Source organism: Onychostruthus taczanowskii, unplaced genomic scaffold (assembly GCF_017590055.1).
Source record: "Onychostruthus taczanowskii isolate IOZ18803 unplaced genomic scaffold, ASM1759005v1 scaffold162, whole genome shotgun sequence".
Classification (NCBI taxonomy): Eukaryota; Metazoa; Chordata; class Aves; order Passeriformes; family Passeridae; genus Onychostruthus; species Onychostruthus taczanowskii.
The window spans coordinates 152,586-173,422 of NW_024498818.1; the positions used below are offsets into that span (position 1 = coordinate 152,586).

At 45.3% G+C, this 20,837-nt stretch overlaps 1 protein-coding gene across 5 annotated transcripts in view; it reads right to left on the bottom strand.

The window, feature by feature from the left end:
* Positions 1-20,837, bottom strand: part of IQSEC1 (IQ motif and Sec7 domain ArfGEF 1) — a 278,474-nt gene that overhangs the window by 129,376 nt on the left and 128,261 nt on the right. For 3 of the 5 annotated variants that reach the window (XM_041399502.1, XM_041399499.1, XM_041399507.1), the window contains one exon: positions 6,614-6,658. The exons of the other annotated variants lie outside the window; for them this stretch is intronic. In XM_041399502.1, the coding sequence (XP_041255436.1) occupies positions 6,614-6,658 (45 nt within the window). The remainder of the gene's footprint in view (positions 1-6,613; positions 6,659-20,837) is intronic. 5 annotated transcript variants of the gene reach the window in all.

The following is a 20,837-nucleotide window of genomic DNA, read 5'->3' on the forward strand; positions in this document are numbered from 1 at the left end:
AAAAAAAAAAAAAAAGAAAAAAAGGAAAAAAAAAAAAAAAAAAAAAAAAAAAAAAAAAAGGCAGGCAGGAGCCCAGACCCTCCCGCTCACACACCAGATTGTGCTTATCTGGTTCCCAACGCGCTTTGCCAGGGAGCGCAGGGGGAGGATGAACCAACCCCGAACCGCGGGGCGGCAGCGGGACAGCCCCCGAGGGGGTACGGACGGACAAACCGGACAGAGACGGACGGACTAACAGACAGCCTGCCGGCGGGGACGGACAGCCCCTCCGGGAAATCCCGGCGGAGCATCCCGGGGGATCCCGGCAGCCGCAGCCGCTCCGGAGCCACCCCCGAGCCGCAGGCTGGGAGCTGCCCGGGCTGGGGATGTCAGGATAGCAGCGTTTGCTATCGAAACCTCTGCCGGGCGCGATAAAAGCGGGTTGCTTTTGTTCTGAGAAGATAGGAGCACAAATCTTTAAAAATTTCCATATTTTACCATGGCCCAATTCTACCAACTCCCTCCCCTCCTCCTCCTTCTTTCCTCTCTATCCCAACGTGAATGGCCACGGGTGAGAATCCTGGAATGGAATCACACAGGGCAGGGTTAGATTAGAGATTAGGTGGGAATTCCTCCCTGTGAGGGTGGGCAGGCCCTGGCACAGTATGCCCAAGCAGCTGTGGCTGCCCCTGGATCCCTGGCAGTGCCCAAGGCCAGGCTGGACAGGGCTTGGAGCAACCTGGGACAGTGGGAGGTAGCTTTAAGGGCTGGGCTTTGAGATCCCTCCCAGCTCACATCAGTCTGGGATTCTGTAAATCTCCTGGGATGGAAGAGACCCACAAGGATCATTGATCCAGCTCCTGGTGCACAGACACCCCAACAATCCCACCCTGGGCACCCCTGAGAGTGTTCTTGGAGCTTTGCAGCCTCGGGGCCGTGCCCATTCCCTGGGCAGCCTGGGCAGTGCCCAGCACCCTCTGGGGAAAGAACCTTTCCCTGATCTCCACCCTAACCCTCCCCTGATGGAGCTCCAGCCCTTCCCTGGGTGCTGTCCCTGGTCAGAGAGCAGAGATCTGTGCCCATCCCTCCCCTTCTCCAGGCTCATGGGATACTCTGAGTTAACAGCACAGAACTGCTCCATTGCAACACACAGAACTGGCACACGAGATTTATCTTAAAAAAAAAAAATCTTTATCTGTAAAGAAAATTATCTTTAAAAAAGAGAAAATTGTTGCTGTCATTAAATAAGAAGTGTCCTAAGGGAGACCAGTGCTTGTGTCCAGTTTGCTGTAAGTTTACTCTTTCAGCAACTACAATTTAGCTGTTTCTCATTCCATTTCATTTCTGAAAATCCCTCACAGGAAATAACTACAGCTTGCACTACTGTCAAACAGGTATAGAGGGACTTGAGAGTTCAAGAGTCACAACAACAAAACCAAAGGCAGAATCTGATGAAATGCTTCAAAACCACTCTGGCACTTGGACAAGTGTTTAAAACAAAACCAACAAACAACCAACCAAACAAAAAACCCAAACAAACCATAAAACACCCCCACAATGCCATCTCCAAAATGCCGCAAGAATTTTAACCCTGTTTCAAAAATATGCAGAGAAAACCAAAGCCGTAAGCCTCAACCTGAGGCTCTTTTCCATGTGGACCTATCTGGTTCCCCAAGTGCCTGGATAATAAGCTATATTTAGGGATCTATAGAAGCTATATTTAGGGGTTCTGGTTTTCCTCATTGTCACTGTGCAATTACAGAAGTGCCTTGAATCTTCTTAGAAGACTGCCTTGTGTAAGTTTAATTAAATGAAATTATAAATATATGTGAGTAAGAACGAACAGTTTCTTTAGTGCAGTAAAGAAATCAGGGGGTTATGCTTAAACAAGGTCACGTTTTGTGTGGTATTTTCCTAAAAACACCTTGTACAGGACAGGGCAGGTGGTGGGGATAACCAGATCATGAGAAAAGCAACTTGCAGGGAAAAAATATATTTGATTGGGGCCTTTTAAAAAATAATTTCTTGTGAAGATTCTCTTTCAAGTACCCCTTTCCTTGTGCTGCCTGCACTTATTTGCTGGGACTTCTTTCCGAGCAGCACCAGAGCTGGTGACTCCTAAGCAAACACAACTGGTTATCTGTGAGAAGCAACATCCTCCCCCAACAACACAAAACACTGCCCAAATCCAAGCCTATTTATCTTCCTGGACTCATATTCCCTTGGGCTTCATTAGCTTGGCAATTTTCAAGTCACTGATGCCATCACGGTGAGGATATTTAGATTTTCTTATCAAAAATCTTTCATCCCTGCTTTCCATCCCCTGTTCTCCAGGGTGGTTTTATCTAAAGAGGAACTGAGGGAAGGCCCTGGAGAGCCAGTGGCTGCTGGTGAGCCCCAATCTCCAGGCACTGCCTCCTGCCCTGGGTTTGGTACTGCCAAGATGGCAACGGGAAATCCTTTTTCCTTTGTTCCCACAAAAAAACCAAAAAAAAAAAAAAAAACCCACCAAAAAAAAAAAAAAAAACCCACCAAAAAAAAAAAAAAAAACCCACCAAAAAAAAAAAAAAAAACCCACCAAAAAAAAAAAAAAAAACCCACCAAAAAAAAAAAAAAAAACCCACCAAAAAAAAAAAAAAAAACCCACCAAAAAAAAAAAAAAAAACCCACCAAAAAAAAAAAAAAAAACCCAAAAAACCCCCCAAACAGCACAAGAAAAAAAACCCTGAAATTGAGTTTTCAATCGTAACATTTTTGTGTCTGTATTTTTTTACATTCTAAGGAAAAAAAAAAAAAAGAACGAAAAAAGAAAGAAAAAAAAAAATGGTTACATCCCATAATCAAGGCCAGCTATTCCCAGGATCAAGGAAAAAGGGGAAAGCCAGACCAAGACAAGTAAGCTCAGGAGACCCCAGCCAAAGACTCAATCCTGAAATGAGACTTTTCAGGAAAATTCCCCTTTGTCTGCTCACATTGCAAAATAATTTCTTTCTCAGCATCATATCCTTTAAAAAAAAAAAAATCCCATTTATCACCCTTATTATCTATTTCTAAGCAGTGGGCTGGAGCATAGGAGCCATGTACCCATGGATTTCCTGACAGCATCCAGCACCGATTATCCCACCCTGCAGAGAAAATGCTAATGAGGACTTTTGCAAATGAAAAGCCCCACGCTCTCAACACGTTCTTCATTTTCACTTGTCTTCCAGAGGAAAACAACAAAGGAAATTAAGCTTCGCCTCACGCTCAGCCGGGATGTAGAACTGGTTCTTTCAGAAAGGCATTTACCGAAACCTTTGACTTGGAATTCCCAGGCCTAACACAAGCAGGGATTTTTGGATGTGCTGCAGCTCCAGCACTGGAGCCATAAGCAGTTTGCTGAGAATTTCTGCAGTCACTCAGAGTTCAGCCTCTGACAAGGCTTTCAAAAACAGCTCCTAAAAAAAGGGCCAAGTGGAAATCGAATGTTGCACCACCTCCTTTTTTAGGGGTGGTTTTCTTGCCAACCCCTGGAGCTCTGAGGCTGAAGGAAAACAATCCACTGAGGGATAAAATAACCCCAGCATGAAGCCATGCTGCCTGCTGCAGTTCCTGGGATACTGCTTTCAAAAGCTGGGCAGACCAGGAAAATTGACTTGTCTGGTGACAATCTTTCACAAAGTACTAATACTGAACTGCTGTTATTTACTTAGTTAAACTTTTAGAGTGATATGCCAGAACAATCCTGAAAAACATTTCGCTTCCCCAGATAAACAGCATATCCCCCTATTTAGGTGGAGCACAGAAATTGCAATAGTTCAATTGTTTTCCACAAGTTTTTGAAGACTCCAGGGTGAAATACTCAACTGGTCACACACAAAAATTCATGGGAGCCACTGGTGTATTGTGGAGTTGAGGAATCTCACAGGATCCAGTCAGTGTGGATCCCATATTCATCCATGATACCCTGCACACACCACATTAAAAAGGGGGGGAGTACAGAGCAGGGCTACAAACTAAGGGTTTGGGCTAGCAAAGAGATGCTGAAGTTCCTCCTGGAAGGTTGCAAGGCCTCGCTGCTCACAGGACAGCACAGCACATAAACAAAAAACGCACTAAGTGGCTTCCATGTCAAAGCTGGGGGGCAATTCCTGGGCTGCACAAAGAATTAGGCAAATGTTGATGCTCAAGGTTCCTCTGGCAAAGCAGATGTCCCTCCCTGCCCCTTGCAGGCATTCCTGGGTACCACCCCTAGAGCATCCCTGCCCCACCAGGGCAGGTGGAAGAGCTCACACAGAGCCCTCGGGGTTGGGGACAGCCCAAGGTGTTGGTGACAAGCTCTGCAGAGATGCCCAGAGAGTCAGGACATAAATTCAGGTCTTTTCCTTCCATATTGACTTGAAGGGCAGCTCTGCTGCCTAGAAACTTTCCAGAAACTCAAAACAAAGTTCTTTGGCTTCAGACAGCTCTCAGAGTTCTGCACTCCCCTGCAGAAGAATTCTAATCACCATTTGATCCCACCCTTTATTTTTGGTTATTAAGCCACTCAGCTGCCAAAGTATCCATGCAGAAGGGTAGGATGCTGTTCTCTTAATCCTAACTGCCCATTCTGCACATCTGTTCCCTGGGCTCACACAACCACTGGTTGATCAATTTGCTACAGAAGATGACAAATCTGCCCCAAATATCTGCAGAGCTCAAACATTTAAGTTTCCAGATCATTTGGAACAGGCCTGGCAATTCAACCCTCCAGAAGGGCCATGTTAAAATTTAGATACTAGGAAACAAAATATTTTTAGATGCCAGCTGAAAGCTGGCAGAGGCCAACTCAAAATATCCAGAACAAATCCTGTGCAGACTATGAAAGAAATTGTGCCAACCAACATTATACACAGATATGCCAATTTTTACATGTTTTCCTCATTATAATGGACAGAAGCAAAATATTCACATTAACCTTTACTCTTTCCAGCACTGATTGGTTCACTGAGGCGAAATGTCCCTTGTGATGGGGACAGGAAATTTGTGAGCAGGTAAAATGCAAAAAGAGTATCCTGACTAGAAAATACCTGAAAGAACATTGAGCCATGTTAATTGGTACATCCCATTTTCTGGGTTGTTCAAAGGCCAATTTGCTCAACAGGTTCATGAGAACACATCCAGGAACAAGAAGCCTTCCATTATCTGTCATTGTACTTAATAAATAATGGCCTTAATTCTGTCTAATTACAGCTCCAGAGCAGGCTTATTTGACCTGCTGAAGTGGACTAGGCATCACATGCTCTTCCCTCTATAACTATTTAACACTAAGAAAAATTCTCAGCAGCAGTTTCCTTCAGTTTCTCTTCTGTGATTGTTTCACTCCAGATTTTTTAAACTTCACAAAACTATTCAATTTGTAGTTAAAGAGTAGCACTTTTACATCCTTGCCCGGTCACCCCCAGCTATTATTTCAGCCCAGTCCTCAACATTCAGAAGGATTTACTGCATGTATCTAATTCTTCCATATTCCTCACTGATACCCTCCTCCTATGGAAAAAAAATACTCCATGGAAGAAAAATCATTGCAATAAAATCTATTTCCAGCCTGCAATAAAGGTGGCAGCAATACCTGGCCCTGGTAAATCACGCACCAGTAACATGGTGCTCTTGTTAAAGCAGATTTGCAGAGGAGCAGAGCAGGGGGAAGTTGGGATTTTTCCTGCATTGTCCTGCCAGACAAAGGCCCAGTGTTCCCATCACACTGGCAATGGGACAGAAGTACAGTGGGGACTGAACGTGGTGCACTGCTGCTGTGAGAGGACAAAGGGAATATCACAGCAGATGGGGAGGCTGCTAGGAAATGGCAACAAGGCAAATGCTTCACTTTCAGAAGACTTTACACTGGGTAATAATGGAAGATTAATTACAGAGGTGCCTTAATTTGAATAAGGTTAAACAGAGCAGCTCCCACCGTTGTGTTCAAGCAAGGTTCAAATGACATCATGTGGGAAAAAGTCACATCCTCAACCCAGACCACCTCCAAAGGAAGACTTGTACCAATCCAGCTGCCAATTTGAGAGGGAGGGACTCTGCTTCAGCTTTATCAAAGGAAGTCTGTGCCTTTGATGCACTTTTCAGTGTGTAGGGATGAGAATAAAAGATGCAAGGTACCCATTTGATATGCGGTGTTAACAGGGCCAAACATTTCTTTCTAAATGGAGTGATCAAAGTAAAACCCCGTTCTGGCAGTGCCTCCTGTGACAGAGCTCCCTGAAGGTGCTTTTATCAAAGTGCTGAGCAACAGAAACACCAGTGACATCTCCACACAACTGTCCGCAAAGCAGCACAGACCTGCCAGGACAGGACAGGTCAAATACTGGCAGCATGAAGGCTGTAAAAATCTGAGAGAGAGGTGGTTTGTGCACAGACACACCTTCTGTCCCTCCCCTTTGGGCTCCTCCCAGAACAAGCCCAGGGTCGGAAGCTAGAACTGAATTCCAAGTGGAAATCCCAGAAAAGAGCAAATTATCCACTCTTAGGAATATCCAGCCATCAGGTCAGTGCCTTTGCTGGCAGGGCATAGCAAGATGAAGCTGTGAGACTGCAGCTGGTGCAGAACAGGGCGTTTCTGTCAGCTCAAACCTACAGCTACCAGCTATGATTGCTACAGTACCTGAGTGGGTCAGTTGAGACGCTGCTTCCTGTTTCCAGTGAAGTCCTGAGGTGACAGCAAAAGAACAAAATTATAAAGCATTAAAGTGTAAACCAAATTAAAGCATGAACTATTCAAAAATTTTATGTCCTTAAATATCAACAACTTTACATTCTCTTCCTTCTTACTGACATTTCAGAGTACTTAGCATGCCATTAAAGATGAAAGTAAATAAAAATACCCAACCAAAAAACCCATCACCCTCTCCTAGATTAGAGAAGAGGGAATTAGAGAAACATTTGTCTGAATAAGCCACAATTTGATAAATTTTCAATATTCTAAAAGCACTCCACCTTCTGTATCTGAGTGACTTTTACACTCTGGGGCTTTCTGCTCTCTACTCAAAATGGCACCAGTGGAGTTGTCCTGCAGAATTACTGCAACAGGGAGTTCAGGTAATTGTGAGGACAGAAGAAGTTCTCTAAGTATGCTGACTTTTGAGCCGCAATATTTAACATGCAGTGTGGTGTAATTACCTTTGCTCTGTCTGAGCATGGCTCCACGTTTATTATAATAACATTTTATATATATATGTATATATATAACACAGAGTTATATTTTTAGGGTGAAGCAGTTTTTTTCACAGGCTGTAATAAAACATCAGCCAAAGCCCCATAATTTTTAAATGGTTACTTACACTCATCCTTTCTATCCCTTACACAAACAGCCACAGATCACCCTTTCCTCACAGAGCCATAAACTTGTACAGTCTGTGGAGGTTCATAAAATTCACATTAGAATTGCATTAATTATATTTACAGTGGCCATTCATAAATCAATGGCAAATCTTTACTTTGAATTCCAAGATTCCTAATTTGTTTACAAAATAAACAGGGTGGTGTGAAGGGAGGAGGCCACAAAAGCAGCAAGAATTAGCTGTACAGGAATGGAAACAAACCATATTGTCCAAATAGCTTTTAACTAAAGGACTAAAGGTTGAAAATAAATTTGGGGAGCTTCTGCCACCCTGTAATTTGTTTGCTTCCCCAGCTCAGGGTGTGTGAATGGTGCTGAATTTTGAAGAGGTGGCTCACATATGCCAGCCTCGTGGCTGGGTGTTGGTTTAACCATGGAAGAGGGTGAACTTCATTTACTTATAATTCAGTTTCCTGCTTCCCTCTGTGTGTTGTGGAGGTGCCAGCCTGCTCACTCAGTGGGGCCTTTGCCTTGCTTTTAACCCAGACTTGCAGAAAAAATCTGCTGGGAGCAGTTTTGGCCCTTGTGCTATGAATAAATATTTCTCAGACAGTGTCTTTGTGCAGCAGGGATGTGCTGTGCATACTGAGGAGATGCTAATGAGCAGCGATTAGCCCCAGCCCCAGCACAGCCCTGGTGACACTGAGCTCTCCTGACCTGGGGACTCCCTGCACAACCCCCAGGAGCAGGATTATAGCTTCATCAGGAATCCTGGCTCTCCTTCCTGAAGAGGCATCCCAGGTACTCCCCAGCACCCAAACCCTCAGTCAGGAGAGGCATGTGTATTTCTAGCTATAAATACAGCTATTTTAATATATAAAAATATTTTAACATATAAATAATATAGTACATATTTTAATATATAATAAATAATATATAACATAGAACATATGTTTTAATATATTTATATATAATATATTTATGTATTAATATCTAGAAATAATATATATATTTTAATATATATAAATACACCTGAGAGCACAGCTCTCAGCAAACATACTCCTCTTAGGGTCACAAACCACAGACTCATCAAGGCTGGGAAAGCCCTCTAGGATGAGTCTGTTCCCCTGACTGCCAGGTCCCACCACATCCTCTCAGCACATCCAGATGTTTTCTGAGCACTTCCTGGGGTGCTGACCCCAGCACTGCCCTGGGCAGCCCGGGTCACTGCTTGTTGACCCGCTCAGGGAAGAAATGTTTCCTAATATCCAACCTAAACTTCTCCTGGTGCAACTTCTATATGGCTTTTTTTAGGTGAAGATCAGGTATAGGAACAGTGGCAAAGACAGGAGATGCTTCTGGAGCTGATGTGGAGAAATTTCCTGGATGAGACAGCTCCCCACACTGTGGGGAGAAAGATGGAAAACAAGCCCTACACAGGAGGGCTACACCCCCAGAATTGCTATAGCCCAGCTTTTTTACCTGGCAGCCCAACCCAGACTCAGCCTGGCACTGTGGAAAACCTCAGGAGAAGTCTGATAACATGAAAACCAAACTTTTGTTTAGTGGCCACAAAACCCCCCAGCAGAAACAGGAGAAATCAAGTTTAAATTCTACCGAAAGATCTGGATTTAGGGTACAGAACGTTAGTTAATTCTTACTGAATTTACAGAATAGTATAATCACATCATCACTCCCCTTCTTTCTTTCCAGCTAAAATCCCATTTAAGTCTTCTGGTTTCTTTCCATACTGCTCAAAGATGGAAAATTAATTAAAAACATAAAAATAACCCAGATTCTGAACACAATGTCATTAAAGCTGCAGCAAACCAAACATCTCATTGCACACGGGGTCACTTCAGGAATGATAAAAATATATCTCATTTAGGTTACTTCAAAATAAGGTTTGTTAGTTTTGTTCTGCTTTTTAACAAATTGACTGGACAGGAAAATGAAATATTGCACTGCTGTGAACAAAGTGAGCTGGAAGGTCTGACACTCCTGTTTATTCCTAATGGGCACTGCCTCAGGACATTTGTATTCCAGGAAGAAGCACAGACAATATCTAATGATGAAGCCATTAAAAAGATATTGTTAAATATAACAGACTTGTCTATATATTTATAATTTCTATTGGTATTAATAAAGATAATTTAAAAAATTCACAAAGTACATTAACTGCAGAACTATGCCCAAGGCTTTGAGTGAAAATTGAGCTGAGACAGAGCACAGACTGCAGAACTGCCTGGAATTCTCAGGGAATGCTCCAAACCACCCTGGGGGCTGTTTTGTATCTCCAGTTGGTTGCCATGGAGTTTGCAAGGTCCTTCCAGGTGTGCAGTGGAGGAAATCTGCCCCAGTTCCACCATGGTGACTCAGCTGGACCATGCACATTCCTGGCATTCCAGGGAGAGGCAGAGGAATGGTGGCATGAGCTGTAACTAAACTGGGCACGCAGAGGGATTATTCACTGCTAACGTGGTCAGTGTGGAACCTGAAGAATGTGTGCAATTCTGTGCAATTGCAACTGCTGTCAAGGCTAAAAGTATCCGAAGTATGGATATCCACAGCTCCTGGGTGAGGATCTTGCCCAGAGTTTCCATCAGTGTCCATCAGCACAGGAATCCTGACCAGCCCACTTCTGCAGTGCATCACACAGGAGAAAATACAAATATTTCCAAGAAATCATTGGTCTAAAATCCAGACTTTCCAGTAGGCTTTGGGTATCCACAGACAAAAACTACAGTTCTAGTCAAGGGTTCTGTCCTGGAGCACAAAACAAGGCCACAGGCTCCAGCTCTTGTTATTGTCACTGTGTGGTGAGCAGAGAGCATTCCTAGCAACTGGGTGTCTAAAAGACCTTATTCCACAATGTTTTAGCAGATTGAAGGGAAACACACAATTAGCTCTTGGCATCTTGAGCCATGATACAAAGCTCTGGTTTATTTTGCTTTTTCTGTGATGAAAGAAACTGGTTTTTGTAAATACAAAAGTCAGTATAACTGCAGATTATTTTGGAAATAGTCCAAGATGGAGCTCCTTATATTGTGTGACATAGAGAGGGTAGGGAATGAACACTGCAGAAGTGAAAACCTCCAGAGGTGTTTTGCTCAGCGGTGACAGCAGACAAAGAGTGTTATTGAGCTGGGACTGCTACAGAGCCCTTCAGCTCCTGCCTCTCTGTGTGCAGCAGTGGCAGTGGGAAGCACTGAGGGTTTGGAAGATGTTCCTGTGACCGCAGCAAGCCCCAGTGCGACAGAGCCACCCAGAACTGTGCCCTGGCTGAGGTGGATGAACAGGGACAGTCACTGCACAGCCCAGCCCCGTGCCACGCTTCAGCCTTGGGTTTGCCTCTCATGAGGGAGGGCAAAGTTCTGAGGATGTTCTTGTTGGGCTGAGAGGATAATCCTGGGGGAATCCCCACTCGGATGGCTCAGCCCAGCTGCCTGCCCTCCTCAGGGTCCCCTGGGCAGCCCCATCCTCCGGGCTCAATTTGCCTGGATAATGCTGGGCTGGGGCAGCAAAGTCCCTTCCCATCAGTGCAGATGGCTGCAACTGCTTCATTAGCTGCTCACCATAGGACAGAGGAGACCCCAGCACTACTCCCTTACTGCTGGCAGAGCCTACAAATAACCACACAGCACAAGCATACATCATGCAAGCAGCCAGAAAAACAGTCAATTTGAGAAAAGCCAAGATATTCTTCTGGCACGGAAACGCACAGTGGTGACAGATGAAATAATTGCAGTTGAAGCAAACCCCCAGCTTGATCCCAAATAAAGACAGCTTAAATATATCATCTTTTGGCTAAGAAGGGAGATTCACTTGGAGCATCAGAGTACAAAGATGTGCTGTCTGCAGACAGCAGCTCAGAGGGGTGTGAGGGGAAAAGGCAGCTCTGAGCTCTGTCAGAGCCTCGGTGCTTGCAGCACTGTGTCCCTCTCACACTGAGGGAAGGAATGCAGAATAACACATTAAATATTTAAGACCCTGTCTGGGGTGTTGCTCAGCTAATAATTGCTGCTGCTTGGCACAGTTTCTTCCCAGGAGCTGGCAGCTCACGGAAGAAAGGGAAACCTGCTCACTGAAGGCTAGTGCTGTGATGCTCCACATACTCACGTACAAAGGAGGACAAAACTATTTCTTTGTGCTCCAAAGTGCAACTTCACCAAATGGAAATCTTCACCCTTGCTTGAGGATGGTCTGGCACACTATGGACCCCAGTGTCAGTGCTGCATTTGGAAGGAAAGCCCAACAGGCAGAAAGAAGAGGACAGAAGGATCATCCTCAGCCAGGACACCCCATCCCTCAGAAACAAAACTGGAAATTATAATCTAGCCATTCAAGAAAACCATCCCTTCATACCCCTCGGCAGAGAGCTGCCAATCCATCAGGGAGGGCTCATTCCCATAAAACCCCAAAGGCCTGAGCTCAAGGGGCCCAGAGCCTGAGCAGTCCTGCTCCTGTCACACTCCTTCGCCTGACCTCCCCAACAAAGGGTCCTGGAGGAGCAATCTGAGGGAAATTCTCATTTGGACACCAGGAGCAGAAGCTGCTGAAGGGCTTGGTCTCCTCCCAGAGCTCGGAGGGATCTGAGGGAGCCCCGCAGTGACGTCGTTCTGGCTGGAGCGGCCTTCAGACCTGCAGCCGTGGCCTGCATGAATTAATTCAAATTAACAATGTGGCCTGCATGAATTAATTCACATTAACAACGTGAGTCAGTCCCGGCACTGCCAGGCGCCCAGGGCACTCCTGCCTTCCTCCTGGCCCTGGCCTTGGCACTACCAGGGGCCACGGTGGCTTGGACAGATGCTGCGGTGCTCACACGCCCTCCCCGCCATCCCAGCGTCCCTGGGACACACTACGGTGACAAAGCAGGGCCGGACCACAGGCAGGAGCTCCCAGGGAAGCTGGAATGGCTCTGGCAGATCCATGAATGCATCAGCAGATTCAGTTCAGCAAACCTGCCTCGGTGCAGGTGTAAAAGTGGAACAGCCCCGCTCCAGAGGGTCCTGCAGGATTGTGTGGGGGAGTGGGACAGAGGAAACAGCACTCCATTGATAGCAGTTATTGGACACAACCTGAAAATACACCTCCAATTCAGTCTTTCTGCTGGACAGACAATTTAATAGCTGTGCTTAAAGAACTGGCACTGCTCACCTATGGAAAGGCAGCTTTCAGAGGGAAGGGCATAAAGGACACCATGAAGTTCCTGCCTCTCATTTTCTCTTCTCATAGATTTTGTTCCAAATATTTTAATGAACCACTTAGACAAGGAAGTATTTAAACACATGCTTAATGCTGCTCTTAGAAATAAAAAAGCCCCATTGCTTGGGGCTGAACTGAATTGCAATGCCAAAGCTGGGAATGTGCTGGACCCCTTGTTGGGTCTGAAATGCTCCCAGCACTGGAAATGGAAAGCAGCTTCACTGCCTGTCTTCAGAGACAGCTTGTTTGCCAAGGTCACTCACACAGAAGTGTGCCCAAACACTCATTTTTACAACATGCTTTCCAAATCAAAATACAACGGCAGAATCTTGAAGATCTGTAAGAAAAACAATGTCCAGGAAACAAAGCCCAACATGATCCTGAAAGCCAGGAGGAAATAGCCAGACTAGCAAGGCTCAGCTGGCTTCCTTCATTTCAGAACACTGTGCAAAAGTGAAATTGAATTTCTGTGCAGAGGCAACAAAATTACATTAAATAAAAGCCATTTGTGCTTGCAAACTTGGGACCTGCATTCCTAGAGCAATCTGAAGCAGTAACAACGGGGGGACCTGGGGAAGCAGAAATGCTGTAATTTCTGTTTTGTAGTAATACACACCCTGTACATTGAAAAATGTTCCTTGAAAACTTCAATTCCAAAAGCTGCTGTGAGCTAAATTAATGCCAACAACAACACCTAGAAGTTAATGGCCTTGATGTTTAGGATTTCACTGCTGTGACTGCCTGGTATTCAGGCAGCCCAGCCTTCTGCTGGGTTTTCCAAAGGAGCTGCAAGCCCCCAAGCCTTGAACTCTGAGAAAAAAAATAACTTTATCAGGGACCCATCCCAATGACAAGAAGCAGTTCAGAATTTGTTATCTGCTGAACATCTACCCAGCATTGTTTTTCAAGGTGCTATCTTGCCAGAGGAACTGATTTCATACTAAAATACTGCAGTGATGTGGTTTTGGCTTTGTTAGAAGTGAAGCCCATCATTTAAATTGCACTTATTCCCAGAGTTACACAAAGGTCAGATGTTTATTAACAAGCTTCACTACTATTTGCAGCTCAAATTTAGAACCCTGAAAACAAAACCAACCCGTACATGCGGCATGGGAATTGGGGTTTTCCAAAGAAGGAAGAGAAGGAGCATTGTGATAGCAGCAGCCAATTGTATATAACTCAGTTTGAAGACATTAAAGCTTCCAGATCTATGTTTAATCCCCTGTGAGGCCGAGGTCCAGCCTGCTAACGTAATCTGAGAGCTGAACTGTTTGAATATGTCTTGTTCAACAACACGGTTGGACAAACTTGCTCTCCACCATGAGGCTTCACTGGTGTCCCTGGCCAGCAGCAGCTTTCCCTTTCTGTTTGTGCATCATCTGCACAGAAATTGATGCTTGTGAGAGCCACAAACCCCAAAGCACTTTCACATCATGTGAAAGGTTCTCTGATGGCTGCTAAAGGAGCACTGGGAGTACCTGAGTTAGGCAGACTGCTCTTCTCTGGGTGAGCAAAATCCCAGCAAACAGCCCAGAGAGACACCCTGCACAATTCCCCACAGCAGGACCCACCCAGGAACCACAAACATCCCAGGCTTCCAGGTATCCTCCCATAGCATTGGAGACCACCCTGCTGAAAAACAACAGAAAACAAAGGCTGGGGAGTAACCCTGACCTGGAGGTGCAATCTGTGTTTGAGTCTCACATGTCCTTTCACCAGCTTATCGCTATACCCCAAAAGCAGCTCCCAGCAGCTATGTGCAAGTGCTGCAGGGGAGGATAAAAGCCTCACCAAGGTGAGCACACAATGAACAGAGCCCAGCCTGGCCACATCACATCATATTACACCACATCCCAAGGCAGAGACTCACCACAGCATCACCTGAAGCTCAGCCTGTTCCTGTTGGTGCAGGTGCTGCAGGTCTGTTTAAGCTGCACACTGTGACAGCTCCTGCTGGCACTCAGGGCTGGCCCAGGGACACATTCCACTCCACTTTCCCCCCAGTTTTTAGGCCAAAGGTTTGTTTCTCACCTTCCCATCAGCAGCCCCTACCTGCCCAGCTCAGAGTGGGAGCTGGGGCACATCTGCATCTGGAGCAGCTCCCTGCACTCTGCATCCCACAGGGACAGATCAGGGGGTGGGCAGGAGATCCACAGGCAGAAGGAGCCCAGCCTGCACTGCCAGAGCTCATCCACCACCTGCCATGACAAAGCCACTCATTCCTGCAGCTCTCCAGAACCATCAGCATTGCCAGTTCAGAATTCACATGACTTCCAACCTGTTTCCATACATCCACTCCCAATCAATGAATATTCCCCTGCACGCCAGTGCTGCTCCTCTGTGCTCACCCAGCATTTCACTGGAGCAGCACATTACAAGATTCTGTGGATCAACGAGCATCCCTCTTTTGTTTCCCAGGAAATACACAGAATTACACACACTGCTAAGTGCTTTCAAAGACCTACAATCCATATGCTGCTTCCCTATTATTCAGCAAAGCTGCATTTATTATCTTAATCCCATCATTTCTCAAAAGGAAAATTGACAGAGATATTTCAGATAAGCAGATTCAATGGCTTAAATTCTAGTGCACTCTATCAGTCTGTCAGAGGTTATGATGCTTCTTTTTAAAGACAGAAAACAACCTCTTTATCACTCCACATGCACAGTCAATGTTTCAGTGATCCCACTTCTCTGCAGGCTCAAACCTACACGCTGAAAGCAGGGTTAGATGTTTTTTAAAAGCATCATTGCTTTCTGGAAGCAAAGGCTTACAAATTTAAGTTAAATAACATGCAATTAGCAAGCTAGCACAGAATCCAAACCCAGCTGGAGCTATGTCAGCAGGTCTGTGGCCGAACAACAAAACGTGGGGTTAGTGGTGTGTGTGCTGGGAAAGGGATGGGCAGCTACAGAGCAGCTCCTCAATTGAAAGAAAGCAGGAATTTCCAGCCAACTGGCAGTTTACTTTTATCAATTTACAGTAATAATAATTTTCACTGCCCTGAATTTTGATATTACAACAAACCAGTTGAAACCACAATAAAATGACCATGGGATTTACACAATTCAAGAGCTCCCCATACTCATCCTAAATTCCAGTATTTACAGTAGTTCAGGGTGCCTTTGCACCCATGAGAACTCCTGCAGCTTCACTGCAAACCCAGAAATCAGGATGTGCAGCCCCAGATGCATCCAAAGGTTCTGGCTGCCCTCTGGATGAAGCTGGATGTGTTTGGAGGCCAACCATACCTGGAAAATGCTCTGTGTTTATACACACACGCGCGCGCGTGCGCGCACGCAAAGTGATGAAATTCTTCGGAAAAACCCTCAAAACACAAAGAACGTGGAAGGAAAATGTCAAAGTAAGCTTTAAATGAGTCTTCCCCATTCCTCAGTTTTACTCAAAGATCATTTCATCATTTCCCTTTTCCGCAGCAGAGAATCAGATGGAAGAAACACCTGGCAGAAACCTGCCCATCTGCCTGGAGGAGGCACCACTTCATCTCCAGGTTTGACCTCCACAGCCCCACATTTTCCCACTCCAGGTTACAGAGAACGCATCTGACATGGACACTAACAAAAACTGCCTCCCAGATGCTCCTGCTCCTGACCAAGGTAACCGTGGGCTTTCTGCAGGGGGCTCAGTGCTGTGGCAAACACAGGTCCCCTAATGGAACTTGAAAGCCAAGCTCAGCATTCATTTGGCCTCATCTGGAATGAAGCCACAGACTTCCTGCTGCTCCACTACACACCTGAAGCTTTGCCTCCCTTCAGGGCTCTTTCATCATCCTTCAGGCTTTGATGAAAAGCATCAAATGAGTTGGTAATGCCTATTTGTTGCTTTCAGCTTTACCTCTAAAAGCAGTGGCTGTTTCCTGCCTTAGCCCTGGCTGTTTCCTTCCCTGCACCAAGGGAGGAGCTGTCCCGATCCAAGGACAGCTCCCGTCCACATCTCCCTTGGAATCCAGCATAAAATTAAACACAAAACCTTCAGTGAGCTCCCTCAAATCAAAAGGAAGAACAATTTTAAAAGATGACTCAGTACTAAAGTTATAAAGTGTGGAAGAGGTTTTACAGTGATTTCTGTGAGCTATCAAGAAGTTTGACAAGAGGATCCATGTTTACCCCTGAAAGAATTTTCTACCAAGGTCATTGACATAGAAAGCAAGAAATAAAGAAGGATAAATAAGAGAAACCTGCAACTGCCTATTCCAATGAGCACTTTGCTTGTCTCTCGTGACCAATGAGTAAAGTGTAAACTTAAGAGCTTTGGAAGAATGTAGAAAAAGCATTCATGCTAAAATAAAAACAGTGTTTGAAGCCTTCTGGAAATGCAGTGTGTTGCTTTGTATTGTCTCAGTCTCAACTACAACAATAAAGAATGTCCTGGTGGGCTCCTGAAGAGCTCCAGGCATGTGGAGAGCACCCCAACCCCAGGCTGGACACTGAAGGCACCTCCAGCACTCCTGAGAGTGGTGGGCACAGCTGAGAGCCCCCTAACAATGGACTGAAGTGACTTTAATGAGAGCACCCTGACCCCAGCACACAGACTGGTCTGTCAGGGCCATCTGCCTCGCCAGGACGGTGCTGGCAGTGCCGCTGAGTCGGGAGGCAGCTCCTGATTAATAACAACCCTCGCTGGGTGACAGGGGAGAATGATTGGAGCAACATTTCCTGATGGAGATTAATTATCTCACCACCCCAGCCCCTGGCAAAAGCGTGTCGTAAAGCAGCAATTACAACTAATTGAATCCTCCGTAAAAATGAATTTAATTGAAGAGAGCAAGATGGATTTCAATGCTATCTCATTTTCAGGTGTGCAATGCTCCAGTGATTGGCTTGGGAAAAAAAATTCAGAGGTGAATGAGATGTGACATACTTTCTTTAGGATCAAATGCTTACATTAACGGGTCATAAATTGGGTTGATTTTATGCATTTGTTCTAGGAATGCATCAGCCAAAGATCATTAAAGGCCAAAGAGCACACAAATAACATAAAAAAAGCTAAATACTTGAATGGGTATGGAACAGGAAGGACTTGCTTGAAGCACTAGAAATTAGAAAGGGACATATTTTCATTATATTATTTTGCACATTTTCACTTGAATATGAGAAGTAAACATAAATCAAAGAAAACAGCTTTTGGTTATTTAAAATGCCAGCTTTCCACCTTGTTTAGTAAATAAAGAGAATTCTTTTCAAATCTTCTCAAATCTCAGGTCTAAAGGGAAAACAGCAACACCTGCTTTTTACAGAAATGACTGAGATAAAACACGAATGGCACATAAACGTGTTAGCTGGGCCCAAACAAGGGGGCCTTGGTCATCAGAATTCACAGAATGACTATCCCTCAATATGAGGGTCTGTGGAACCCTCCCATACCAGCACATTTATTTCACAGAAATTTTAACACCAGATGTTGCCTTGCACTCACTATGGAACCAAAATATTTTGGGTGGGGCCTGAGCAACCTGCTCTGGGGAAACTTTCCCTGCCCGTGGCAGAGGATGATTTTTCAGGTCCCTTCCAGCCCAGCCCACGCTGTGATTCTGTTTTATTCCACATCAGCTGCACAGTTACTCTCTCCTTCTGACCTTGCAGCGTTCTGCTGCTGAGAACAAACCTGACTGGCTCTGAGGAGTCCCTCCCATCCCCAGGAAGGTCCCCAGGGTCTCTTTGGAGGGTCAGTGCCTGGACAGCTCCGGGTCATGGCCAGGGAGCCGGGCAGCAGCGGGGCTGGGGCACAGAAGGTCAGCTTGTGGCTGGGAGCATGAGGCTGGAGAGGATCCAGACACGGCCAGAAAAACTCTCCCTGAAGTTATTAATGGCATTTCTACTCGTGGATGGACTCGGTGCCGTTCTGCCTCTCCTCATCCATTCATCTGTGGCAGCTCAGCACAAGGAGGGATCCCTGATTCCAGAGAGGAACTGGAGCCCCGAGCTCCCTGCCATGACCTGGGCTCATCCTGAGCCCCACAGCCCCTTCCCTCTGCCAGAAGGGTGAGCAGGGGGAGAGAGGGAGATAAACACCCAGGGAGTGGGATAAACACCAAGGGAATGGGATAAACACTGAGGGAATGGGATAAAACAGTGAGGGAATGAGATAAAACAACCAGAGAATGTGATAAAACACCCAGGGAATGGAATAAACACCCAGGGAAGTGGGATAAACACGCAGTGAAGCTCAGCCCAGTTCCTCCTGGACAGGACCCTTCCAGCCCCGAGCAGCTGCTGCAGTTTGGGGAGTTAAAAGAAAATGGGAAACCCACCTGAACCACAGAATCATTGAGGTTGGAAAAGACCTCTTAAGATCTTAAATCCAAATTTCAGCTGAACACCCCCATGACACTAAACCATGTCCCCAAAAATGGGGAAAAGGCTCAGAATGCCGAACACCCTGTAAATATAGGTGTGATACCATTAACTATTATAAATTACTTCAATAGATGTAGCATAATAAACCTGGATTTTCTGTTGATTTTCAGCAGATATGTTCATCTAGCAGTAATAAAATCTATAGAATCATATTGTCTCATACCTTTTAATTATCAATTTCTTTATTTGAAAACCAACTAGCCTAGGAGAGGTACTGCTGTGTGTCTGTCCTGTCCTCAGCCCTTCCCAGACAGCCACCAGTGACAGTGGGAGGTGAAACACCTCCCGTGGCTTCTCCTCTGCTGTTAAACACAAACCTTCTCTGGAACACATCCTGCATTGCACTCCAGAAAGGTGGGGCACAATCAAACCCTAAGCCTATTTAGGGTAATAATTATAACACTTATAGACAACATTTATGGTAAGAGTTATAAAACATATAAATGACATTGACTGTAGGGCATCCTGGCATATATATCCATATATATCCATAGATATCCCATCTCCAGTGTTCACAGGATGCAGAAGTACATTGAGCCGGCTTCCTCCCTCCTCTGCAGTTCCACGGACCAAGCCAGGCAGGAGTGATTTACCGGGAAAGCTTCGGGAAGGCTGCATTGGAGCTCCCTCTAGCCCCCACGCCAGGAAATTGTCAATTATTGAAAAAAAAAAACCAAAAAAAAACAAACAAAAAAAAAAAAAAAAAACCAAAAAACACCACCAACAACAAAAACTAAAGAAAATAATCTGCCACCACCCGCACACAATCCTGGCACAACACAAAGGCAGCGAGGGCTCCCACAGATGTTGGGATGTATGGTTTTGGGGTCGGATTTTCTGAGAACTCCCCATTCCATTTCAGTATTCCAGGTGAAAATGGAATTAGTGCTGCACATCAAATGGGCCATTTGACTACTAAATATCCCAGAATGGAAATGTTCCCCTTGCAAAACTGTGGCTCGAGGGGGCTCAGCCTTTCCAAACAGGGAATTCCAAGTCCCCACCTCTCAGCAGTGACCTCAAGTGCTGTCCCAGTACTGCTCCATTCCATCCCTGATCATCCTGCTCCATCCATTGCCATCCCTGGGCACTGCTCAAGGAAGGAGCTGCCTCGGCCATAAATTACTTTATAATTCAAGCTCCTCACGAGTCCTGAGCTGCCTGGAATGGTGGCAATCTCTGTTCCATGGCACAGCTTGGCTAAGGCAGCATCTGAAAACCTTGACTGCAGCTGCGCTGAAATCAACACCCTGCTGCATTTTTCAGGGGATAATTCCTTCTCCTACATTACACAGCATTTTCCTGCAGCTAGTTAAAATCTGCTTTGGGAGATGAATATCTTAATTTATCTCAGTTGAACTGGTTTGGTTTGGGCTTTTTTTTTTTTTTTTTCCTCCATCTAGTGGTGCATAAAAACCCATCCCAGAGTGTCCACACACTGCTGTGAGCTGTGTTAGGGACATCCCACAGCTGTTAATGGAGAGAAAATAATACAAGCAGAGAAAATAACAGCAAGGCAGTGGTTGCTGTGCAAAGCTGGCGTCTCACCCACCTATTTCAGGCAAAACCATGTAAAAGCTGAATATGTTTGCACAGGAGAACTCCACACTGCACAAGAAAACCAAACCAGCCTGATCCTAAACAGTGTGAGTGCTTAAAAGTGCTGAAGGAGAAATTCCCCATCTGAACTCCCCCAAAGCAGCAACTTTTTTTAAGCCCTCTGAGTTCATGGAAGGAGAAAATAAGAAAAAAATAAGAAAAATGCCATTTCTACTTCGCCTTCCATCCCAAAATGCACAATAAGACAGTCTTCACTCTTCACAAAAACAATACAATTCACCCAGGAAGGGGAATTTTTCTGCTGGTACCTTGCCCTGTTTTATAATTTTCTGCTGGTACCTTTCCCTGTTTTATAATAGCATGCAGCATTTTAGGTCATCTACTTCTAACTCTGGTTAGCTAA